At 46.1% G+C, this 24,115-nt stretch overlaps 1 protein-coding gene across 1 annotated transcript; it reads left to right on the forward strand.

Annotated features, from left to right (window-relative positions):
• Positions 1–4,873: 4,873 nt before the first annotated feature.
• Positions 4,874–20,135, forward strand: LOC147423951 (uncharacterized; the record flags this gene model as incomplete). The annotated part of the gene is made up of 8 exons (XM_086501532.1): positions 4,874–4,908; positions 5,407–5,507; positions 5,643–5,780; positions 5,891–5,997; positions 7,249–7,330; positions 14,443–14,568; positions 18,164–18,268; positions 19,969–20,135. Coding segments are annotated over 8 exons (861 nt in total), but the record flags the coding sequence as incomplete, so codon positions are not given.
• Positions 20,136–24,115: the final 3,980 nt, after the last annotated feature.

Genomic DNA, 24,115 nt, shown 5'->3' on the forward strand with positions numbered 1-24,115 from the left:
TTTAGTGCACACACACTTGAAATTGACCATCCAAGCATGCAATTAAATCAATTAGGTATCCAATTAGCAACCTACAATCACCAATTAGCAATTGAAACTTGTCAAATCATACGCCGTCGAATCTTAAAAATTTCAGCATTACGACCGCGTGAAAACGAAAAATTGCAAAATTTTCAATCCACATTGCATCAACATAGCATTGCATCAACATAGCATTGCATCAACATTACATTGCATCAACATAGCATTGCATTACATTGCATCATTATGGTGGGATCTCTACACAATTCTACACATCTCTAGATTCTAGGGAGGTTGAGAATACCACCTTGAATACCCTTCCGTTGAAGATCAATTGAATGGTCGAATGCTCCATTCCTTCATAGCAAGTTAGTAAGTTAGCAAAAAATTAGTCAAATTAGCAAAGGGTTAGTGTGTAAACACATAATTGGTAAGATATGGTGTCAAATTAGGGAATTATGAACACATTGCTTCATGCACACACATCCAAAATCCACAAAAACATAAACACACAAGTGAAATTAGTAGTGAAATTAATGAGGGAACGCATTCAATTATGCCACAATTACACCAGTGTAGGCCATCGTCTCCGACAGTGACGTCAAATGTTGGGGGCTCCATCTTTGCAATAGCTCCAATGACCAACATAATTATCAATCCGGAGGGATGAGCTCCCTGACTAGGGCATGGAAACACTCACACAGTTCGTGAGCTAATCATGGAAACACAAATGGTTAACTCAAGAGGTGAGCTTCTTGGCCTATGGAGAAGCTAAGCCACAATGAAGGGAAATCTCCACATCCACTTCTCTTCACCTCCAATCAACCCAATCACACACACTACGATTGCAAGACGCACACAACACTAATCCTATCATGCAACACATTAATCGCAAACACCTACACATAGATCTATCGAGCACCACATTCCAATAAATTCTACATGCACACACCAGCAAAAGAGGGCAATCACACAAGATTAGAGAGGTATTAACCAATAATTAGTTAAGATCTAGCTAATCTAAGCATCATAGGCAATCATAAGAAGCATGAGAGAGGCATAGTGAAAGAGAATGAATCATTGATTGGTGTTAATCAAATCTCATGAGCAAGGAGAAGCTCAAGGACTCCATAGCCACACACCTCAAGAGCTCTCACCAAAGAGTGCTCTTAACAAATGAGCTTGAGAACCCTAATTTTTTTTACACACTGCTTTATCTACCTAGATTAAAAATATGCAATGTCCGGGTGTCCAAGGCCTTTTGGGCTCCATCACTTAGTGAATCTTCAACTTAGGCACATTAATTGGCCTATTTTTTACAGCTTGGAACTCCCATTGAGCCCGTAACACATTAACAATATTACAATGGCTTGAAATAAATGAGGAATTTACAATATGTGACCATTTTGGGAAAACGTGAAAAATGTGTAGCTCCAATCTTTACTGCTTCTTCATGTTAATCTTTGATGTGCATCCGTACATCTTTTGTCTTTAGCACACCACTATCGAAATACCACACATTTGAATCTGTAGCAAATGACAAGCATGCATCATGGACAACAGGATTGTAAGTGCACTCTGCCCTAAAAGCTCATTCTGCATCAACATCAGCATTACAGTCTCCTTTTACAGAAGACTCAACAATGGTTTCATTTGTAGTGGAACCAGCATTTGCATTGGAACCACCCTCTTTCTTCTTAGCCCCTTTGGCCTTCAACTTAGGACACAACTTGATCAAGCGATCATTAGCTTTACAATAATGGCAACGCATCTTCTTTTTTCCCTTATCACCAGAGTTGCCAGACGAAGTGCTACCAGCAGAAGCATTAGGAACAAAAGTTTTGTCACTCGCAGCAGAACCATAAGAAGTGGCTACATTGTTGTTACCACCCTTTCTTTGAGAAGCAATAAAAGCCTGTTCAACTGCACGTTGTCTAGTCCAGTTTTTTTCTGGAAAGTGACTCTTGCAACAGCAATGTGCATAATGCATCAAACTTGACAACTTCAAGATTTCCTTGGGTCATAAGTCTCCAAGTACTAGCAAAAGTCTAGTAGGAATCTGGTAAGGCATCAAGAACAGTCTGCACAAGGGAACTGTCTGAAATGACTTCAACTGCAGAAATAAGTTGCTCGTTGATATCCTTGACACCAGCAAGAAAAGTGTCCATATCATCTTCCTCATGCATAATCTTCGACTCCAACTCTTTACGCAGCAAAGCAATTTTAGCCTCATTGCGACTTGCATAAAGACCAGCCAAAATATCCCAAGCCTGTTTTGCATATTTTGCTTAACGGATGTGAGGAACAATGGTGCGCTTCATAGACAACGCAATCAATGCATGAGCGTGCGCATCCTTAACATCCCAACAAGCCGTAGGCAAAACAACTCTAACGGCAGCAATCCTTGTAGCAAGGCCTGCAACATTCTCAACACCGCCTACATCCTCAGAACTAGGACGTACATCAATGCCCTGCACAATATTCCAGACGCCCTTTGACACAAGAACGTGTTGCATCATATAAGCCCACATAGGGTAATTATCCCCATCCAACCTGTCCTCAGCAGCATACATCTTGAACACATCTGTGTTGTTGTTGTCAGCCATGATAAATGTTGCACCTGATGTGAAAACTGGCCAAAAATAGGAGAAACGGAGCAGGAACAACACGTGCTCTATAGCACAAACCGTAGAAGACTATAAGGCACCTGTTATGCAGAAAATGACAGTGTCAGAATTTCCACACAAAATAACAAAAATTGCCTATGCAGACCTGCCTGTAGTGGAAACGGAGGCCGAAATGAGCCCAGATCAGAAATCTGAGCAAACCTGCGAACGCTCGCTAAACCTCACTGTAATCGGAGAAAGTGAGCAGGCGTGTGATGGAGCAGCTGGCGACTGAGCCCGTGAGGACGCAACCTGCTCTAATACCAATTGTTGGAATTAGGGTTGCAGAGAAACGCACACAGCTTGGAGAAGAGGAAGGAAGCTCAAGGCACACAATAGAGAGTGTGTTACTTAGTGTGCAATGGAAAGATAGATAGCCCTAGAGTGATGGGTGTATATACAATGCTCGGGGGGGGGGGGGGGGGGGGGGGGGGGGAACCTCCTAAAGAGGGAAAAAATGCCCCGGCGGTCCTAGTGTGTTCACACACATCACTACCACATGTATATGGTAACATGCTTCACAGTTATATATAGACGTACATACTTACACATATAGCCACTTGGGCCCCATTGGCCTTCAAGTGGAAGATTGTTAGGGTTCAAGCCAACTGGTTGGACACCCATCATACTGACCATACTAACCTTATCATATTCTCTTGATCATATAGAGCAAGAAGGAGAGATAAAGGTTTGATCCTCACTAAGAGCTCCACCAAAAACTTTCTGCGTTCTCCTTCTTCGCACAACACACTCGACATGCACGCGTTAGGGCATGCACTCTTCACAAGAGTCTCGTGTTTCATTCCAAAATGAAACTCATTGAGTTGAGGTATCACTTCACACGAGATGTGTTGGTAGACAAATAGATTGAACTTGTCAAAGCCCATATTAATCACAACCTTGCGGATGCTCTTACTAAGAGCTTAGCCATAGAGGGATTGCATGTTTCATAGAGTTGATAGGTATAGAGTGAAGCCACTGTAATTTTGAAATTATACAAGGTTTGTATGTAGCTTTGTTTCAATCTACTTAGGCCACATTGACCGTTAAATGGAAAGTCTTTAGGGTAATGGTCGAATGGCTGAGTGGACGACCCACTAATCCATCTACTGGCCCCTATTCATATTATTGCAAAAGAATAAGGAATCGAAGCCTATTGTTGCATTGAGCTCCATCCATTCTCTATCTCATCACTTCCTTCTCCATGGCATGCACTATGCGCTCACTTTTCAATCCCGTACTGATCATTGACATGTATGGTGAGTTGTTTGCTAGGTTTGAGAACTTGTTTCTCTGGGATGATCTCCCTCCTACACTTCCTCTTGAGTGACATGCATTGCATGTAATAGATCTCATGGATGGAGCACAACATGTAAGCTTCCATATTGTTTAAAGAAGGCTAATGAAAAGGAGCTAGAATGCCATCTAGGTGAGCTATTGGGATAGTGGGTTTATATGTCCAGTGTAAGTCCTTTTGTTGATCCTATTCTTTTTGTTCATAAGCAGGATAGCTCATTGCAGTTATGTGTGGTTTAAAGGGTCCTCAATATGAAGACGGTCAAGAACAAGTTTTCTATGCCTCGCATCAAGTAAACTTGAAGTGTCTAAATAGGGCAAAGATATTCTCAAAGATCAACCTAAAGAGGGGTTACCACTAGGTAAGAAAATGACCTAAAGAGTGGCTACCACTAGGTAAGGATCGTAAGTATTGCAAAGTGAGACATCTAGAAAATGGCCTTTAGGATTGAGTATAGGCACCACAAGCTTATTGTTATGCTCTTCGTTTTTTATGGTGCACCTAGTACATTCAACCAAATGATGATGCTGACGGTCGGTTTTCGAAACCGCGACCACGATAACTAAACCCCAAGAAGGGGAGAGCATATTACCAAGGGAAAATGAAAAAAACAAAAGTTTCTTTAATATACACCACCCCTATAGGCTTAACCACTAGTGGGGCACCACCAATTTGGCCACATCTCTCCATTATTGCCAGACAACAGAGCCCTCTCTCTCCTGCTGCTCGGCTCCGCCAACCCACTCTCTTTCACTTACCATGCCATTGCATCACCCGGCCCAATGGGCGCATAAAAAAAACATTTCCACTATTCCCTGGTGGGCCGCCAATTTTATAAATTCTCTCTCTCTCTCTCTCTCTCTCTCTCTCTCTCTCTCTCTCTCTCTCTCTCTCTCTCTCTCTCTCTCTCTCTCTCTCTCTTTCATTATTCACAAGCTCTCACTCTCTCTCTCTTCGCTCGTCCATATCCCATCCCAGCGGGCCGCCATACCTCACCCCCCCTTTTTTCCCTCTCGTCCACACCCCCTCGCCTTCACTCTTCCCCCCATCACCCCCCCTCTTGTTTCCTTCCCACTGGTGGACCACCGCTCTATCCTCCCCTATCTTCCCCTCCCTCAATTAGCTCTTACAACCCCCCCCCCCCCCCCCCCCCCCCCCCCCTGAGTGAGCGGCCCCGCCATGCATGAAGTAGAATATCTCTCTCTCTCTCTCTCTCTCTCTCTCTCTCTCTCTCTCTCTCTCTCTCTCTCTCTTCCCCTTGGTGTAGGAACCTGCCATGTACAGGGCTCTCTCTCCCTCTCTTCCCCTACAACCACACCCACACACCCCTCCAAATCCTCCCTTAGCCGCACCCTCCCTACCCCACTTCGTTGACAAACCCCCCCCTTCCCTCACTCTCTGTCGGTCGAAGGCTGGCCCGACTTCTCTCTCTCTCTCTCTCTCTCTCTCTCTCTCTCTCTCTCTCTCTCTCTCTCTCTCTCTCTCTCTCTCTCTCTCTCTCTCTCTCTCTCTCTCTCTCTCTGGTTGAAGCATGTGCAGGGGCAGATATGATTATCTCTCTCTCTCTCCCTTATCCACCCTCACCATTCTCCCCCCCCTCGCCACACACCCCGCCATGTGATATGGCGCTCTCTCGGTGTCGAGCCCACAGCACGAAGGCCGCCCTGCATGCACAAAAACGCTCTCTCTCTCTCTCTCTCTCTCTCTCTCTCTCTCTCTCTCTCTCTCTCTCTCTCTCTCTCTCTCTCTCTCTCTCTCTCTCTCTCTCTCTCTCTCTCTCTCTCTCTCTCTCTCTTATCCACCCTCACCATTCTCCCCCCCCCCTCGCCACACACCCTGCCATGTGATATGGCGCTCTCTCGATGTCGAGCCCACAGCCCGAAGGCCGCCCTGCATGCACAAAAACTCTCTCTCTCTCTCTCTCTCTCTCTCTCTCTCTCTCTCTCTCTCTCTCTCTCTCTCTCTCTCTCTCTCTCTCTCTCTCTCTCTCTCTCTCTCTCTCTCTCTCTCTCTATTCACACCACACAGGACCCTCACACACCCTCACATACTCACCCCGCCCTCTCTCGCTCTCTCTGTCTCACCACAGCCCGCAGGCAGCCATCCCACTCTCTCTCTCTCTTGCTCTTCGCCCATACGGGTGCAGTATTCTAACACACACACACACACTCTCTTTCCCCCATACAGCACCCACTCCCCCCCCCCCCCTCTCTCATTCTCGTTCTCCCTCTCTCTGTTTCCCTGCGTAGCAATCGGCACGTTAAAAAAAACCCATAATATATATATATATATATTTATTTATTTATTTATTTATTTATTTATTTATTTATTTATTTATTATTTATTATTTATTTTTTTTAAATTTTCTTATACCGCCCATTCCCACGCACACACCTATACACTCACACACACTCGATCCACACATACACACGCACATTTATAAGCACAAACCAGAAAAAATATTTAAAAAAATGAAGGACATCGACAACATTGACAGAAAGAAAGGAGGCGACCAAGTCGCGCGTCGCCGACACCAAAACAAGCAAAGGCGCCGAAGGCATACCCCGGCCGATCCTGAAAGTGACAAATGCGCTACACCGACGCACCAGTGAGGCCGCTGTTCATCGGCATTGCATCCACGACGCCCTCTTCAGTAAAGATCCTCAGGTTGTCGTCATTTTTCCAGTTTCAAAACCAAATCTTGTAAAAAAATCCCAATTTTTTAAATTCTCATCTCTCTAGGTGATGGTCACAAAGGCCCACCTAGAGGTTTTCCTTATAATATTTTCCAAAACAAAGCAAGGGTCAACCACCCAGGGCCCACTACCTTGCTTTGTCTTCCCTGATTAGATTACCCTAATCCAATCAGATTACCCGAATCTAAAGCAGCCAGCACCTATAAAAAGGCACTAAGAGGTCACTATCGAGGGGGGGGCAAGTTCATCAGAGGTCAGCACTTGGTAGTATTTTGGGTGGGAGGAATTGGCAATATTTGCATCACAAGAGAGGAGACTTAGTGTAGCAATTTTCTTTGGGAATTTGTACTATGTAAAGAAGCTATGTCCACATCTCGACTCCAATGGTCGATGCACACACACTCATGTTAGCAAGGTTCTCGTGTCAGTGAGTCGTCTCTAGAGAATGCACAAAGTAGGCTCACTATGTCTCCCTCTATCACCATGATTGCCACCTCGTCGTAAATAAGGTTGCTGAAAATATTGCAAGAAAATAATTCTCCCTCACACCCCCGAGGGTTTTTATCACCTGTCATTTTTCCTCTCTCTCTCTCTCTCTCTCTCTCTCTCTCTCTCTCTCTCTCTCTCTCTCTCTCTCTCTCTCTCCGTGTGTGTGTGTGTGTGTGTGTGTGTGTGTGGAGAGTCCGTGATATTTCAAATCACCGTTGTCTGCGTCCTAGCCGCTCAAAGCTAGGTGGTGCCCCATGTTCGCTTCACTGTGACTGGCTTGCAGCGTGCATCAGCTCCCGGCGTTTCCGAGGTCGTCGGGGTTTGTGTCGCGCTTTGCGCTCATCATTTGGTGCCCCCACAGAGGAGGGCTTCTCAGAAATCCTCAGTTTACAATGCTGAAAGAAACGCACATCATCAATCATGGACAAATGGCTTAAGGAATTCTCTAACTGAAGGACGGAAGAGGAGGAGACTAAGGAGGCACTAACCGCCTTCATTGAAGTACTAATGCCAGGCTGTAGTGTCGTCAATATTCAAGAGGTAAGCTCTCCATCTCGTGTTGTCTGTTCTAACCACAAATTGAGAGCATCAGGTGGGAGGTCTATTAGGTGCCATCACTGCTGTCAACCAAAACACACTGTCAATGAGTGCCAGCAACGAAGGCAGCGAAGGGGCTGAAATCGTCTACATCGACATTCACCGTGAGGAGGTCGTCCATATCAAAGGAGGAAAGAAAATGATAAGGCCTCTCTTCCCTAAGGAAACTTCAATCAAAGGTATAACCTCTACTCCAAGGGGCTGCTCGAGCCAAAGGTAAGGAAAGGCTAAACCAGTCTGGAAACACATGACCCCAAAGGATGAAGCATCTGGCCATGCGAGTGCTTCAAGTTCGGAAGCCGGGTCGTTCCCAGTTTGCCAAAGAGAAGGTCATCCGAGGCTAAGTGGCGGAAGGTTGCCTACCGATTCACACGGCGCATGCGAGTACTGCCAGTCCATTTCGACAATCCTGAAGCAGAAGTGGTAAGAAGGTTTCCATGTCCTAAAGAGGAGTGGTTTGGCTACTGCTCTCGCTGTTTTGGAGGACGGGTAGAGGGTCTTCGTCCTCTCCCCGTACAGCTCATCCTGAAGAAGCTCTCCACCACGGGTGAAACCTAGTGGGCTGGGGACGAGTTACAGCTGAATGGAGTGGAGTGGAGTTCATGCAACGCGTCGACTACGGTAATTATCTGCAGTTGCTGCTAGCCAAAAGGCTCGGAGTAGTCAGACGCGTCTCCATCATCACGTATGTGCTGAGCGACGAAGATAAAGTAGAGCCTATGAAAGGCGACGACCTCCTGTGGATGTGCCAACTCATCAACACCGGAACGGTAAGAGTATAAGTAAGTGCTCCAACCTCTATGCATGATGGAAAACGGGCCAACAGCGTTCCCGTTTAGATTTCTGCAGCATATGCATGTGAATATTTATGTGGATAGGAAACTCTTCTACCAACAGAAGATTATGTATTTGTTCGGTGCTACGGTGCTAGGAGAAATCCTTAAGCTCCCCAAACCCTATCATTATTTCCATATTGGATTACCACCACTCCTTCAATGTTTCCATCTTTATCTTGTTTTAATCTATCCACCCAACCTGTAAAAAGCTGCTATGAGCCGCTACTGTCATTAATCTTATAAATATTTTTTTTTTAAAGTTTGTAATTTCCTGAGTCACTACCATGGCAAGTGTTTCTTTCCCCACGTTCAGTGGGAAGAAGGGAGAAGACGTCACCACCGACTTTCAGGATGATTTTGACATCGCTTGTGTGGTTTCCAACAAGGATGACGACGCCTCACGGCTATGAATTTTTCCTCTGGTGATGAAAGTAGAGGCCACGTCTTGGTAGAATGCTTTGCCCAAGCTACCAAAAATGCATGGGATGTATTACGTGCTGCCTTTGTGAAGAGGTTTGGTGGAGGCACAACTTCAAAAAAGCTATGGCAGCTACTGACAAAATTAAAGCAGGGAGGTCTGCTAGAGTATGCCACCTACGAGTCCAAGTTTGTGGATTTGTGGGAGAGATGGATTGCCTCACTGGAGGAAGGTGAAGGAGCGCCTAATTTCTTGAAGAGGGACCGTTTCATTGCTGGCCTGTGGTCACCGCTTAAGGAGAAGGTGAAGGGAAGGTTTCCTGCAACATACGAGTTGGCAGTGGAAGTAGCCCTCCTTAAAGACAAGAAGTTGCGCATGCAAGCAAGAGTCAATGAGTCAGAGAAATCGAGCTCAATCTGACTAACCCCACTGCAACAGCCGTTCATAGAGCCCAACCACAAGAGGCATTAGAAGAGCAGCAAGACCTATTGAGTCGCATCACTACCCAACTCGAGAGTTTATCCGTGCATCTGGTATAGCAAGGGCATGCACCTGTCAAAAATCCAAAACAAGGAAGAGGACAACGAAGGCAAAACCAAGAGTACCACTGCTATAATTGTGGGGAAGACGGCCATGGCATGTACTACTGTCCACATCCAAGAAGGCATAATTTCAATAGAGGGAGAGAGAATCAAATCTCTCCGCCAAGGGCAAGACCACCACCACCCAGGCAACCAGGGCCGATTCCATTGGTCCAAATCCTTCGACCACCTGTACAACAACAACCACCACCACCACCTCATATTCCACCACTACCCCCACCAGCTGGTGTAAACCAAGCAGTGAGTGTTATTAGCTTGGAAGCTAAAGGAAAGGCAAAGGTAGAAGAACCAGTTCGAGAGAAGCACAAAGGGAAAGCAAAAGTAGAAGAAGTGGATGCCATGGGGGTGAAGCGTGCCAGGCACAAAGAAGCCTCTCAAAAAGAAGAGAAAATGAAAGGAAAAGGCGAGTCTAGCAAGCAGGCATCTAAGCCGCGACGGAAGATAGACATCGTGGATTTTTCACTAGGTGAGTATGCTAAACCATATGACTTAGTTCAGGATGTGTTGATGCAGGGCCCGAAGATAACTTGGCCCCCACTACTCCATCTTGCACCAAGAAAGAGGAGGCAATGGACGAAGATGGTAAGTACAAGAAAATCAAGACCAAGGATAGCTGGGGCTATCTCTGGGAGGGATCTCGACAACATCCTACCAACCATGGACGCCCACATCAAGGGGCAACGAATCTCAAACGTCTACATAGATGGTGGCGCGCAAATATGCGTCATGAGCGAAAAAATGATGCACCATCTAGGCCTAGAGGTGAGTAGGCTGACACCCTGCCGAGCCAAAATGGCAAATAACGTAAGAGTGAAATGCATAGGCATCGTGAATGCGGTCAAAGTAAAAGCATTTGATACAGAAGTGGAGGTAGACATTTTTGTCATGCCACACAAAGGGGAGGGCTACCCTATCATTCTTGGGAGACCCTAGCTCATGGCTATGGAAGCTAAGCAAGACTGGAGTACCGGAATGATTTAGATGAAGGACGCTAAAGGGAAGTCCATATTCTATGACATGAGGACTGGGAAGCAACGCAACATGATCTTGGAAGCTTCAAAAGATGAGTCCACCAGTGACTATTCGTCCACCTCAGGAGAAGAGACAACAACAACTGAAGAAAGTGACAGTAGCATCGAAGTGATGGGGTCATCCTTAAAGACCAAAAAAGATTGACACAATCTGAAGCACCCCCGACAAACCAAGAGGGACCATCAGGTACGCAATCCTTTGAGGATACAAGTAAGTTACATCGGATGCTCTCCAATGAGTGAACCGATGAAGAGAGGAAGGAATATGTCTCCATGCTAGGTAACTTCACTACATTGTTCATTGATGGTTATGATAAGATCACAGGAATCACAGTAGTACAACATTGCATAAAACTCAAGGAAGGAAGTAAACCCGTAGTGCAAAAGCTCAGAATACTTGGGGTAATCCAACAAGAAGCACTACTCAAAGAAGTGAGGAATTTGCTACAGGCAGGTTTCATCTACCCTGTCGAAGACTCAGAATGGGTCTCTCCAGTAGTAGTGGTAACACCAAAGAAGAATGGCAAGTGGAGAGTCTGTGGGGAGTCTGTGTTGACTATAAACCTCTCAATGCAGCCTCAAAGAGGGATCACTTTCTCCTCCCGTTCCAAGATGAAATTCTCAATGAAGTGGCAGTATGTGATGGCTACTCAGGATACTTTCAGATTAGCATTGCGGAAGAAGACGAGAAAAAGACAACTTTCATAACACCTTGAGGATGCTTCCGGCCACATTCCAGTGTTATGTGACTTTTGTCTTCCAACCATACTTTGGAACGTCAATATAGGTCTTCATAGATGATTTTTGCATCTATAGTTCATGCTCCCTCCATTTGAGCAAAGTCTATGATGGCCTAACCATGTTGCAAACCTTGGGTAGCCAGCTCAACGTGGATAAGTGTCACATTGGTGAAAGCAAAGTTACTCTCCTTGGCCATGTAATTTCAGCAAAAGGGATTGAGGCTAACCCTAGCAAGATTCAAGCTTTGGTATCTTTGTCATCACCCACCACCGCTAAGCAGTTGGTTTCTTTCCTTCAGAGGGTAAGATACTTAAGCAGGTTCATTCACTTGCTATCTCAAGTGGTCCTCCCTTTACAACAAGTCACCCAGAGGGATGTCTTCTCATGGAGTGAAGAAAATGAGCAGCAATTTACCGAGGTGAAGTAAATCCTAGCTACGCTTCCCACTATTTCACCTCCCATATGGGACGAGCCATTTTATGTGAACCCCAGTGTAGAAAGTGATACACTTGGAGCCGTACTAATACAAAAGGACCCCCAAACTTCTTTCATGCGTCCTATCTACTTCTCTAGTCATGTCATGACCCCATCAGAAAAGGGATTCACCACAGTAGAACACATGGTGCTCGCACTAATGTTTGCTACCACAAAGTTCCGCTCCTATCTACTGCCTAGACCCTTTGTGATTCTGACAATCGAGGAGGTTTTTCCGTATGTAATGTGACACATGGATGTCTCATCAAGGATCTCTAAATGGCTAGTTAAGTTACAAGAGTTTGACTACACCATGCAAGTAGAAAAATCCACTAGGGCTAGTTTAGCGGGTATTCTTACTCATCACCACTATGAGAAGAAGCTGAAGGTCAACACGAAAGCAAAAGAAGAGACACCAACGGTAGAAATTCCTAAGCTAGAAAGAGCTCACTCTCTTTTCTTTGACGGAGCATACAAGAGAACAGTGGACCAGTCCGCAGCTGGCATCGTCATTTTCAATGAGCAACAGGAAAGGGTATTCTCCATCGGGCAGCTATTACACTCTCACTCCAACAACGAAGCAGAGTATGCAGCTTTAATTCTTGGGTAAAAACGGTGTATTTTGCAACAGATTCAACGCCTAAATGTGTTTGGCGATGCTCTGCTTTTGATAAAGCAGATAAACGGCACTTGGGTTTGTAAAAATCAGATTTTACTTGGTCAACTACGCCAAGTTAAGGATCTTTTAAGGAAGTTCAAAGCAGTGAAATTATTTCATGTCCCCATGACAGAAAATCAGGAGGCAAATGCTCTACCCAAGGAAAGAATACAAGATGTTCCCATAGGAGCAATCAAACTAAAACTACCCCTCTTTCAGGGTAGTGATGCTATGCCTAATATTATCAGCTTTCTAGACACAGGAGAATGTCTGGAAGGGTACACTAGGGGCCAGAAACAGCGGCTGGTAAGGAAGGCTACAAGATACCACCTTGTAAACGACCACTTGTATTGTAAAGGCAAGGATCAGATTCTCAGGCGAGTACCTCCAGTGAGATCACAGAGGTAATTTCAAGTTGCCATGATGGTGTCTGCGGCGGTCATTTTGCTTTAGATATCACCAGTAGGAAGATTCTACAGGCAGGATACTCTTTGCCTAGCCTGAACAGGGATGTGCATCACTGGTGTAAAACGTGCAAGGCCTGTCAAGTGGCTAGTGATCGCACACTAACCTATGAACCACAGACTCCTATCATTGCATACGGTCCATTTGAGAAATGGGGAATAGATGCAATCAGTCCTCTACCAAGGGCCCAATCAAGTAAACTGTACATTCTAGTTGGTGTAGACTACATGACTCGATGGGTGGAAGCAGCAGCCACCACCCGCATTACATCCCAAGAGGTAGCGAAGTTCATATTTGAGCACATCTGTTGCACTCCTCTTGAGATAATATCTGATAGGGGACCAGGTTTCACAGGCGATCTGGTGGGAGAACTGATGAAAAAGTTAGGCATTACACGCCGACATTCCACACCATACTATCCACAATGTAATGGCCTAGTAGAAAAGGTAAATGGAATGATCTGCAAAATCATCACAAAGCAGGTGAATAACCACACAGGAGAATGGGATAAACATCTCATGGCCGCTCTATGGGCCCACCAAACGACGTTCCAAACATCATTAGGTTTCACCCCTTTCCATCTAGTTTACGGAAAGGAGGCAATTCTGCCCATTGAGGTACAGATAGCAAGCTTACGAGTCATGGCTAGCCAATTACAGCGCCCAATTGTAAATCTCCACAATCACATCCTGGATCTGGAAAGGCTCCAACTAGATATATGCAATCAATCACTATGCAGCGCAGGCAGAGAGACGCCGGCTCACCTTCAATCAAGGGCTTAAGGAAAAGGACCTGGAAAAAGGCATGTTAGTATTGAGATACGACAACGGATTTGACACCAGGAAGGACAAGAAATTTCAACCCCAATGTGGGAAGGACCATTCATTGTCAAAAGGCGCTATGACAACGGCAGCTATAAGCTGATGGAAGCACATGGGAGAATTCACAAGACTAGAGTCAATGGATGGAGACTAAAGAGGTATTTCCTTAGGTTTGATCCAGAGTTCATGCTAGATATTCCAGAAGAGGGAGGACCCTCCAACTCCGCAACTAAAGAATCAGAGGTGGGGCTAGAAGCATGAATGCCTCTAGCCATACGGGAGGGCTAATGACGGCCGGTTTTCAAAACCGTGACCGCGAGAACTAAACCCCAAGAAGGAGAGAGCATATTACCAAGGGAAAACAAAAAAAAGAAAAGTTTCTTTAACATTCACCACCCTTCTATGATTAACCACTGGCAAGGCGCCACCAATTTGGCCACATCCCTCCATTATCGCCAGAAGATAGAGCCCTCTCTCTCCTGCTGCTCAGCTCCGCCAACCCACTCTCTCTCACTTACCCTGCCGCTGCTGCATCACCCAGCCCAATGGGCGCATAAAAAAACATTTCCACTATTCCCTGGCGGGCCGCCAATTTTGTAAATTCTCTCTCTCTCTTTCATTATTCACAAGCGCTCTCTCTCTCTCTCTCTCTCTCTCTCTCTCTCTCTCTCTCTCTCTCTCTCTCTCTCTCTTCCCTCGTCCATATCCCAGCCCAGCGGGCCGCCATACCTCACCCCTCGTTTTTTTCCTCCTCTCGTCCACACCCCCTCGGCTTCACTCTTCCCCCCATCTCCCGCCCTATTGTTTTCTTCCCACCGGCGGACCACCACTCTATCCCCCCCTATCTTCCCCTCCCTCAATTAGCTCTTAAACCCCCCCCCCCCCCCCCCCCCCCCCCCCGAGTAAGCGGCCCCACCATGCATGAAGTAGAATATCTCTCTCTCTCTCTCTCTCTCTCTCTCTCTCTCTCTCTCTCTCTCTCTCTCTCTCTCTCTCTCTCTCTCTCTCTCTCTCTCTCTCTCTCAATTCACCCACACATACCCTCTCTCTCTTCCCCCCCCCCCCCACTCACTCACTCTCTCTCTCTCTCTCTCTCTCTCTCTCTCTCTCTCTCTCTCTCTCTCTCTCTCTCTCTCTCTCTCTCTCTCTCTCTCTTCCCCTTGGTGTAGAAACCCGCCATGTACACGGCTCTCTCTCCCTCTCTTCCCCTACACAAATCCTCCCTCAGCCACACCCTCCCTAACCTACTTCGTTGACAAAACCCCCCCCCTCTCTCTCTCTCTCTCTCTCTCTCTCTCTCTCTCTCTCTCTCTCTCTCTCTCTCTCTCTCTCTCTCTCTCTCTCTCTCTCTCTCCTGGTTTAAGCATGCGCAGGCGTAGATATGATTATCTCTCTCTCTCTTATCCACCCTCACCATTCTCCCCCCTCGCCACTCACCCCGCCATGTGATATGGCGCTCTCTCGGTGTCAAGCCCACAGCCCGAAGGCCGCCCTGCATGCACAGAAACTCTCTCTCTCTCTCTCTCTCTCTCTCTCTCTCTCTCTCTCTCTCTCTTATTCACACCACACAGGACCACACCCTCACACACTCACCCCGCCTCTCTCGCTCTCTTTGTGTCACCACAGCCCGCAGGCAGCCATCCCACTCGCTCTCGGCCCATACGGGCGTAGTATACAGACAACTCACTCTCTCTAACACACACACACACACACACCTCCCTTTCCCCCATATAGCACCTGCTCCACCCCCCTCTCTCTCATTCTCGTTCTCCCTCTCTCTGTTTCCCTGCGTAGCAGTCAGCACATTAAAAAAAAAGACCCCATAATATATATATGTATATTATCTATATATATATATATATATATATATATATATTCTTATACCGTCCGTTCCCACACACACCTTGCCATATACACCCACACACCTATACATTCACACACAGCCGATCCACACATACACACACACGCATATACGCACACACCAAAAATAATATAAAAAAAACCGAAGGAAATCGACGACATCGACAAAAAGAAAGGAGGCGGTCAAGTCGCGCGTCGCCAACACCAAAACAAGCAAAGGCATCGAAGGCATGCCCCGACCGATCCTAAAAGTGACGAATGCGCTACACCAACGCACCAACAAGGCCACTGTTCAGAGGCATTGTATCCATGATGCCCTCTTCAGTAAGATCCGTAGGTTATCGTCATTTTTCCAGTTTCAAAACCAAATCTTGTAAAAAAATCCCAATTTTGTAAATTCTCATCTCTCTAGGTGATGGTCACAAAGGCCCACCTAGAGGTTTTCCTTATAATATTTCCCAAAACAAAGCAAGGGTCAACCACCCAAGGCCCACGGCCTTGCTTTGTCTTCCCTCATTAGATTACCCTAATCCAATCAGATTACCCTAATCTAATGCAGCCAGCACCTATAAAAAGGCACTAAGAGGTCACTATCGGGGGGGGCGGGGGCAAGTTCATCAGAGGTCAGCACTTAGTAGTATTTTGGGTGGGAGAAATTGGCAACATTTGCATCACAAGAGAGGGGACTTACTGTAGCAATTTTCTTTGGGAATTTGTACTATGTAAAGAAGCTATGTCTACATCTCGACCCCAATGGTCGATGCACACGCACTCATGTTAGCAAGGTTCTCGTGTCGGTGAGTCATCTCTAGAGAACACACCAAGTAGGCTCACTATCTCCCCCTCTATCCCTCTATCACCATGAATTGCCACCTCGTCGTAAATAAGGTTGCTGTAAATATTGCAAGAAAATAATTCTGCCTCACACCCCCGAGGATTTTCATCACCTGTCATTTCCTCTGTGTGTGTGTGTGTGGAGAGTCCATGATATTCACAATCATTGTTGTCTGCGTCCTAGTCGCTCAAAGCTAAGTGGTGCCCCATGTTCACTTCACCGTGATCGACTTGCAACAACGTGCATCGGCTCCCAACATTTTTGAGGCCGTCGGGGTTTGTATCACGCTTTGCGCTCGTCAATGCGTAATGTTGTAGACTTGGTCGGTAAGTGTGTGTTTTATCTTTTTGGATGACATTCTCATTTTCCCCACTATGTGGGATCTATAGGAAGAAACATCATCAATGAATCATGAGAGTGAAAAATTCCACAACCCAAGATATAAAGTCATCATCAAAAGATTCCCTCAACAACCTACCAATGCTTAGACCCTTGGCCATGCATTGATCTTCTCACCTGTGAGACAACATAATGTACAATCTTGTAATGAATACAAAAATAAGGCATCTAATGGCCTAGTAGGTGGGGGGGAGGGGGGGGCAGGGGGTAATTTGTTTTTTTAAGTGCTTAAGGGAGCCCTAAGGGCAGCCAAGGCGAATAGCCTAGTGGTTAAGCTTGTCTTTTTACTGTCTACGTGGTGAGGTCAAATCCTAGGGATTAAGGGTGCTTTTGAATCTAATTCGAATTCGAGATGCTGAAGTATCTTGGGAAGATATTATGTATTGAAAATTGAAAGTAGAGCAAGGTAGGTCCCAAAAAGTTGTTTTTCATTTGTTTCAAAAGATGCTTCTTTAAAAGTTTGGATGAAAGTTAGTCTAGGAAGAGGGGGGGTTCCCATGGGCATGGCACATCGATGAGATGTTTCGTTTCAAAAATGCCGTTTTCGTCTTGAATAACAGGTCTTCAGTTCAAGTCTCCTCGTCGGATAGATGTTTATGGTCTCTTGGGATAGTTTCCTGCGACGATAAAATATTGTTCTTCTTCTTCTTGTTGTGCCGCTGTCCCCTCTCTCCTCCTGTGCCCCTCACAACCGGAGGTATTTTGGGAGTATCAAAAATTTGAAGGGCATTTTGGGAATTTATGGCAAAGTATTACTGGGGGTGTGTTATTTTTGGAGAGATTTAGTCTTGCAACTAGGGAATTTTTAAATATTTGAAGAGCATTTTGGGAAGTTATGACAAAATACAAGGATGTTTTGGAAATTTTTGAAATCGGAGGGGTATTTTGGGAATTTCCATGTGTCTCTCTAGTGTCTTGCCGCCCTGCAGGGAGGGGTAGATCGACACAATCCAGCGTGCAAGAGGCATAGACATAGAGCCAGGTGGCGCTGCAGGCATCCGTCACGAGGCAGTGCCTCTTTCTGTCTCTCCTTCGTGATGTCCTGCCTTTGTGTCTCCTTCGTGATGTCCTGCCTTGCATGACTGAGCCGGAGAAGCACCGACGTGACGGAGAAGCAGCCAGGAACGTCTCTGCAACAATCAAAGGAAAGCGCGTAAAGGAGTGCGCACAGGCAACTATGCTTGAGGGGATTTCATTGTGCCATGGTGTGCTGATGGTGAGTGAATTAGTTTGTAAGCTCTGTGCGATGCCTGACAGCCTTGCAAGACAGACACGGAGAGGGAGAAATGCAACTGATTACTGATGCTGCGAGTGGTTGTGCTGAGAGAAGCGAATGGTGCAGGCAGACAGACGCAAGCGCAGGTACAAAGCAGGGTGTGAACAGGCTGCGCAGGGCGCTGATAGCGACATGCACGGAGACTTTTCCTTCAAATTCCAAATTCGTTTAGAATCTCGCTGGCTAATTAATGTGTTGTGAGAAAGTGGAACCAGTAGAGCAAGTAGGATAGTCATGTAGGTCCAAAAATTCGAAACCGAATTAATTTGGCCTCAAGATTCCTTCCAAACTTAACTCCAAAAGGGCTTATGGCCTTAGTTCATGTGCCCACCCTTAGACGACGTTCACGGAGCTTAGGCTTCCCAACACAACAGAGAAGCTCTCTCGCAGATGGAGAACACTCACGACCACGGAGCTTCCATATGTTCCCTTTGACGAGATGGTCTAGTTTGCCGCCCTTCCATCGCAGTTTTGTCTTGCTGGCAATTGCGTCTCCTTCACACACACACACACACACACACACACACACACACACACACACACACACACACACACTCCTACATAACACCTCCGGCAGCCCACTCTACAGAAGGCGGAATCTCTTACCCCCTCCCGCACATGACCAACCCTATATGACCTAGCCGAGCTGTGCAAATCACACACCAATGATCGCAAGAGATGGAGATAGGGAGAGACCTTGCAGGAGATGCACAAAGATGAATCCCAACATGCATAGGAAGGGACACCTAACCATCGTGCTCATATTCCATTCCTCCTCGGTTACGTATCTCTCCCCCCATGTTGTGACAACATGCTACCCTACCGCCATCGTACCCGTCTGTTGACTATTGACATCACCGCCTGCAGACTCTGCTACTCTCTTCAAAGAAGCCTTTCTTATTTCAGCCCCGACAAGCTACAACGATCGCTGCGCATTGTGCCGGATTGGGTCATGTGTCCTTGATGAGCCACAATCGCGCGTGTGTGTGTGTGTGTGTGTGTGTGTGTGTGTGTGTGTGTGTGTGTGAGAGAGAGAGAGAGAGAGAGAGAGAGAGAGAGAGAGAATGCTGCCACCTGTCCTCGGCCCCCTACTCTCTGTCTTTTCAATGCTTTTCATTTGAAACCTTGAGAGGCACATTCGGAATTTCCACAAATTAGAGGAGTATTTTGATGAAAAGTTTGTTTTGTTCTGCTTTTAACTTATCTTTTCACATGTGCGCGCGCACCAATTTCCTTTTCTTTTCCCACTAATTAACTTGTTGCACCATCACGAGACCATTACTTACTACAAACTCAAAACTCTACCTTTTCCCTTTCATAAGCCCCGAGGGATCCTTTGAGATACCCTCTAATCAACCCCAAAAACAAAATTTGGCAGTGCCTATTTCGCATGCTTAACATACAATATGAAAGTTCCTTAAGTTGTAATATTTGAAGAACATCTTCACCAAGTAAGTAAGCATGTATCTTCTCGTACCAAACATAAGGAGTTTGCTTTATATTACGTAGACATATTTGGGTCGTTATCACTTTCATTAATTAATTTGTTAAGAGATTCCTCCAAATCCTTAACTTTGAAGACTAGCGTCTATGTCGGAGGCAATGCACACGCTTGGTCGTGTTTGCCTTGGGGCTGCAGATAGACGTGCATCATATCTGCATCGTCCTCCTCCTCCATGCCCCTTGCGCCGCCTGCACCTCCTTCCCTATGTTCACCAGCCTCGCGGTCCACATGGTTAGCAGGGAGAGGGAGAGGGAGAGGGAGAGCTGAGCTTATGCTTCGCAGCTGAAGGCGATGGAATCTGCCCTGCAGTTCGTCGCCCTGCAGAGGAAGGCGGTGAAGGCAAAGGGAGGCCGCCACGAGCATGCAAAGGATCAGTAGAGGCTGCGCCAGTTGCATCAGAAAAGGTGGCGGTTGCATCTGCGAGGGGTGACGCAGTTTACAGAGGGTGACCTTTGAGGAGAGTTACACGTTGGCGATAGCCATACTAAGCAAGAGGAGGTCCAATCTGCATGGGCGTTGAATTCGACAAGGACAGCAGCCGCCTTGTGGCGAGGCAAACCCCGTCAGACCTGCGCTCTGGCTGAGCCGGCTGTGCGATACCTGGCAGGAAAAAAAAAATCCCTACCTCTGATCAAGTGCCTGTGGACACGTGGCATGTCTCTCTCTCTCTCTCTCTCTCTTCCTTTTGCTTCACTTTTTGAAGGGTATCTCATGAGATACCCTTTATTTTGTCATGCTTAAAAAATTGCGGCAACATACTGGCCTTTTTCAACCTGGACACTTTATTTTCTTTCCCTTTTTCAAAACCATGACCAACACTTTAAAGAAAAAGGTCATGAGGCCTAAATGCTACAAGTAAGGGCTAGGTGGGAATAGGGTAGTGGGACTCCTATTCCTAGTAGCGGATGCTTGGCAAGGGTTCCTAATGATAGAGGCCAAAGTTCTCTATAAGAGGAGTAGCTTGGTGGAGATTTAGAACACGAGAGTCCTGCTTTTTTATGATGGTATTAGAGCTTCTTTCAATGAACAGGTGTTGCTCATTTGGCACATGAACTAGAGCCGGTTATTCTTTTGGGCACCGATGTGTTTCGACAAGGGCAACAAGTAAGAAGCACCTTCAGGCGAGGAAAAAGTACTAGTCAACTTCCATCGTTTGCAACACGGGTATGTGCTTACAAAAGAGGTTGCCTCAATCTCGTCGAATTTTTTTTTACTCTGCACGACAAGCCAAAGCAAAAGCTATGACTACATCTCTCTTTTTCGCTCTTGTTGCTACTCACTGCCACCACATATTGGGTCTAAATTCACTTTCATTAATTAATTTGAACCCAAGATTCCTTCTGGAATCAAGAGCTCAAAAGGAAAACTCTTCTGCTTCATCAGCAACACCTCTACCTTCATCCCAAAAGCCTTCAGCACTTGCACGCAACAAAGATCGTCAGCTACCCGGCTCCTACCTTGATCGCAATAACATGCAGCACGTGCACTCCGGCCTGAGCCTCCTCTGCAAGAGAGAGAGAGAGAGAGAGAGAGAGAGAGAGAGAGAGAGAGAGAGAGAGAGAGGCTGCTACTACAGCTTGGCTGGGGAGTAGCACTGGCGTGCGACCCTTAGGCTCTCTGCCCTACCATCCCATCAACCACCGTCAAGAGCAGCCTATGTCCCGCCTGTAACAGACACACACACCCCGGACACACAGATGTTGTCGCCTCCCACCCTCGACAATATCTATGTCACCGCCCTCCTTCCGACACATTGCACGTCTCTCTCTCTCTCTCTCTCTCTCTCTCTCTCTCTCTCTCTCTCTCTCTCTCTCTCTCCTATGGCCCATGCAGCGTCTGGGGCACCATACCTCACCCGTTGGAGACCCGCTAGACACTCGGCTTAAATGACAGCGACCTGCCCGCTCTTCTTTTTTGGCTTTACTTTCAAGTTTCGCCTTTTCCAAACCACCAGATCTCCTCAGATTCCCCTAATTTGACGTGCTTGCAAGATTAGAAGGATATATTTGGTCTTGGGTTGTCTTCTATATATTAAGAGAGTCAATGCCCTATTTTGGGCAATGTGCACACTCCCCCCCCCCCCCCATGAGAAAATTTTTAGGGGCTTTGTTTCACAATGAGTTTCCAAGGATGAAATTCACAAACATTGTTGAAGACAAAAGTCACATAATGTTTTAAAAGTTTGCATAAAGTTGAGGGAAGATATTTTGACACTTTGGAGCCCCGCTAGGGGTGGGTATTAACCACAAGCAAAAATTCACTTGGGTCATGGAGAAGATAAGAAGAAAGATGTGCAGATGGAAGTATGTGCTTCTTCCCTTCCAGAGTAGAGTGAAAATGATCAACTCGTTCATGCTCCCGTATATAGCTTTCATGGGTCCACTATTGAAACTTGCTAAATGCAATTGGAAAGAGTTCCTTAAACCAGTAAAAAGATTCCTATGGAAGAACAACACCAAAGACTCGATGCCCTGGCAGTGGGCTAGCTGGAAAACAATTGCGAGACTGGTCGAGCAAGGCGTCCTCGGGATTCTTAACCCTGGTATCCACATGGAGGCCCTAACTGCTAAGTTTGTAGTCGCATTTACAAAGCAAGACCAACCTTGGGCTACTATGGCCAGTGCCATAATGGACAATGCCAAGCTTTACTCGCAAGGTTGGCTCGAGGTACACGACAAACTACTTGCCCCTCGGTGGGCTAGCATGAAGCTCAAGGGTGCAAGGCACGAGCTTTGTTCGGAAATGCAAAAGAGCGACAGAGATGTTGTCGTGGGGAGAACTTACAAGGTATTTTCAAAACTCCGCATCTCATTGGTCCATGTGGCTTTCTAAGGTGGAAAGCATCATTTTGAACCCATTATGGAGGAAAGTTGCTAGAAAGACCAATAACAAAGGCATTTGATAATTGGACCAATTTTGGGATTATAGTAGTAATTGGTAGAAAAGAACATACCAAATGGTCCTCCGATACAACTTGGATGGGACTGAAAGGGTACTAATCAGCAGAGCCCTGGAACGGTTGGACAGCTGATGCCTACCTAGTTGCAAATCTGAGTATGGGTGGAAAGCATGGCAATCGCCTAAGGAAGGACACTTCTTTAAGCCACAAACTAAATAAGTATACCACACGCTTATGGCTTCGATAGATTGATTCTCTCCTTTGAACAAAAAGTAAGCCATGAAGTGGCCAGAGTTAAGATGGGAGGAAGTCACCAAGAACATCCAATGCCCATAATGGCCACTCAATATGAAGGTATTTCTCTAGAAAGTAAGGCATGAAGTGGCCATAGTTAAGATGGGAGGAATTCACCAAGAACATCTGGTGCCCATAATGGCCACTCAATATGAAGGTATTTCTTTGGAAGATACTATGGGGAGCCTTGCGACCGGGGTAAAGGCTCTTTCCACGGGAATTGGCCCGGAAATATTTTCTCAATGCAGAATGGCTAGCAAAGACCTTTTCCATCTTTTCAAGGAGTGCCCTGTGATCAGTGGCCTTGCGCGTGAGTAAGATATGCAAAAGAAGCAAATGACCTGGAGGATAGACTACTATAAGAACGATCTTTTCTTGGGAGGTGTCATAAAATATAATATCTAACTTTACCAAATGATATTCTCATATTAAACTCATCATTTAATGTGGGAGAATAAATGGGAACAAGAGTTAGAATAGAGACATGTGCTTCTAGACCTATCTTAATACGGGACCAAAAGGAGAGATGGTTGCATCTCAATAGGGGTCCAAAAGGAGATGGTCTATCAAAGAGCAATGTGCAATAAGTGCTTCTAGACTTACCTCAGCAGGGGACCAAGAGGAGAGATGGTTACATCTCAATAGGGGTCCAAAAGGAGGTAGTCTATCAAAGAGCAATGTGCATCTAATGGAACTTAAAAGACCTTAGGGTTAGCTTCATTAAAGACCTCCAATGGTTAGTGTTAAAAGTCCTTTGACCTTCGGCTAGGACTGAGCTTGAGGTGGGAAACTAACCTAAGCTTGAGGTGCTTGTCGTGCTTGATGACTAAGGTGCTTGAGGTGCTTGTCGTTCTTGATGACTAAGGTGCTTGAGGTTGATTGCGGTGCTTGATGACTAAGGTACTTGAGGTGCTTGTCATACTTAATGAGGAAGGTGCTTGAGAAGCTTCCCATGCATGGAGGGTAAGGTGCTTGAGTCAAAAGAGACCCTACAAACTTAATGAGGAAGGTGCTTGAGAAGCTTCCCATGCATGGGGGGTAAGGTGCTTGAGTCAAAAAGAGACCCTACAAAGGAGGGGGAAAGTCCCAAAGTTAGGGAAATCTTTGACTTAACCTCCCACTCACCCAAAAGGGCACCCCTTTTCTCAAGGGGCACATGGGACACATGTCAAAATCTCCCTATGCTTAGCCACATGGTGTGCTTGAATGCTATTGGTTGGGCTAAAGAGGGGTCCA

Source organism: Adiantum capillus-veneris, chromosome 26, assembly GCF_014529385.1.
Source record: "Adiantum capillus-veneris isolate H3 chromosome 26, ASM1452938v2, whole genome shotgun sequence".
Lineage (NCBI taxonomy): Eukaryota > Viridiplantae > Streptophyta > Polypodiopsida > Polypodiales > Pteridaceae > Adiantum > Adiantum capillus-veneris.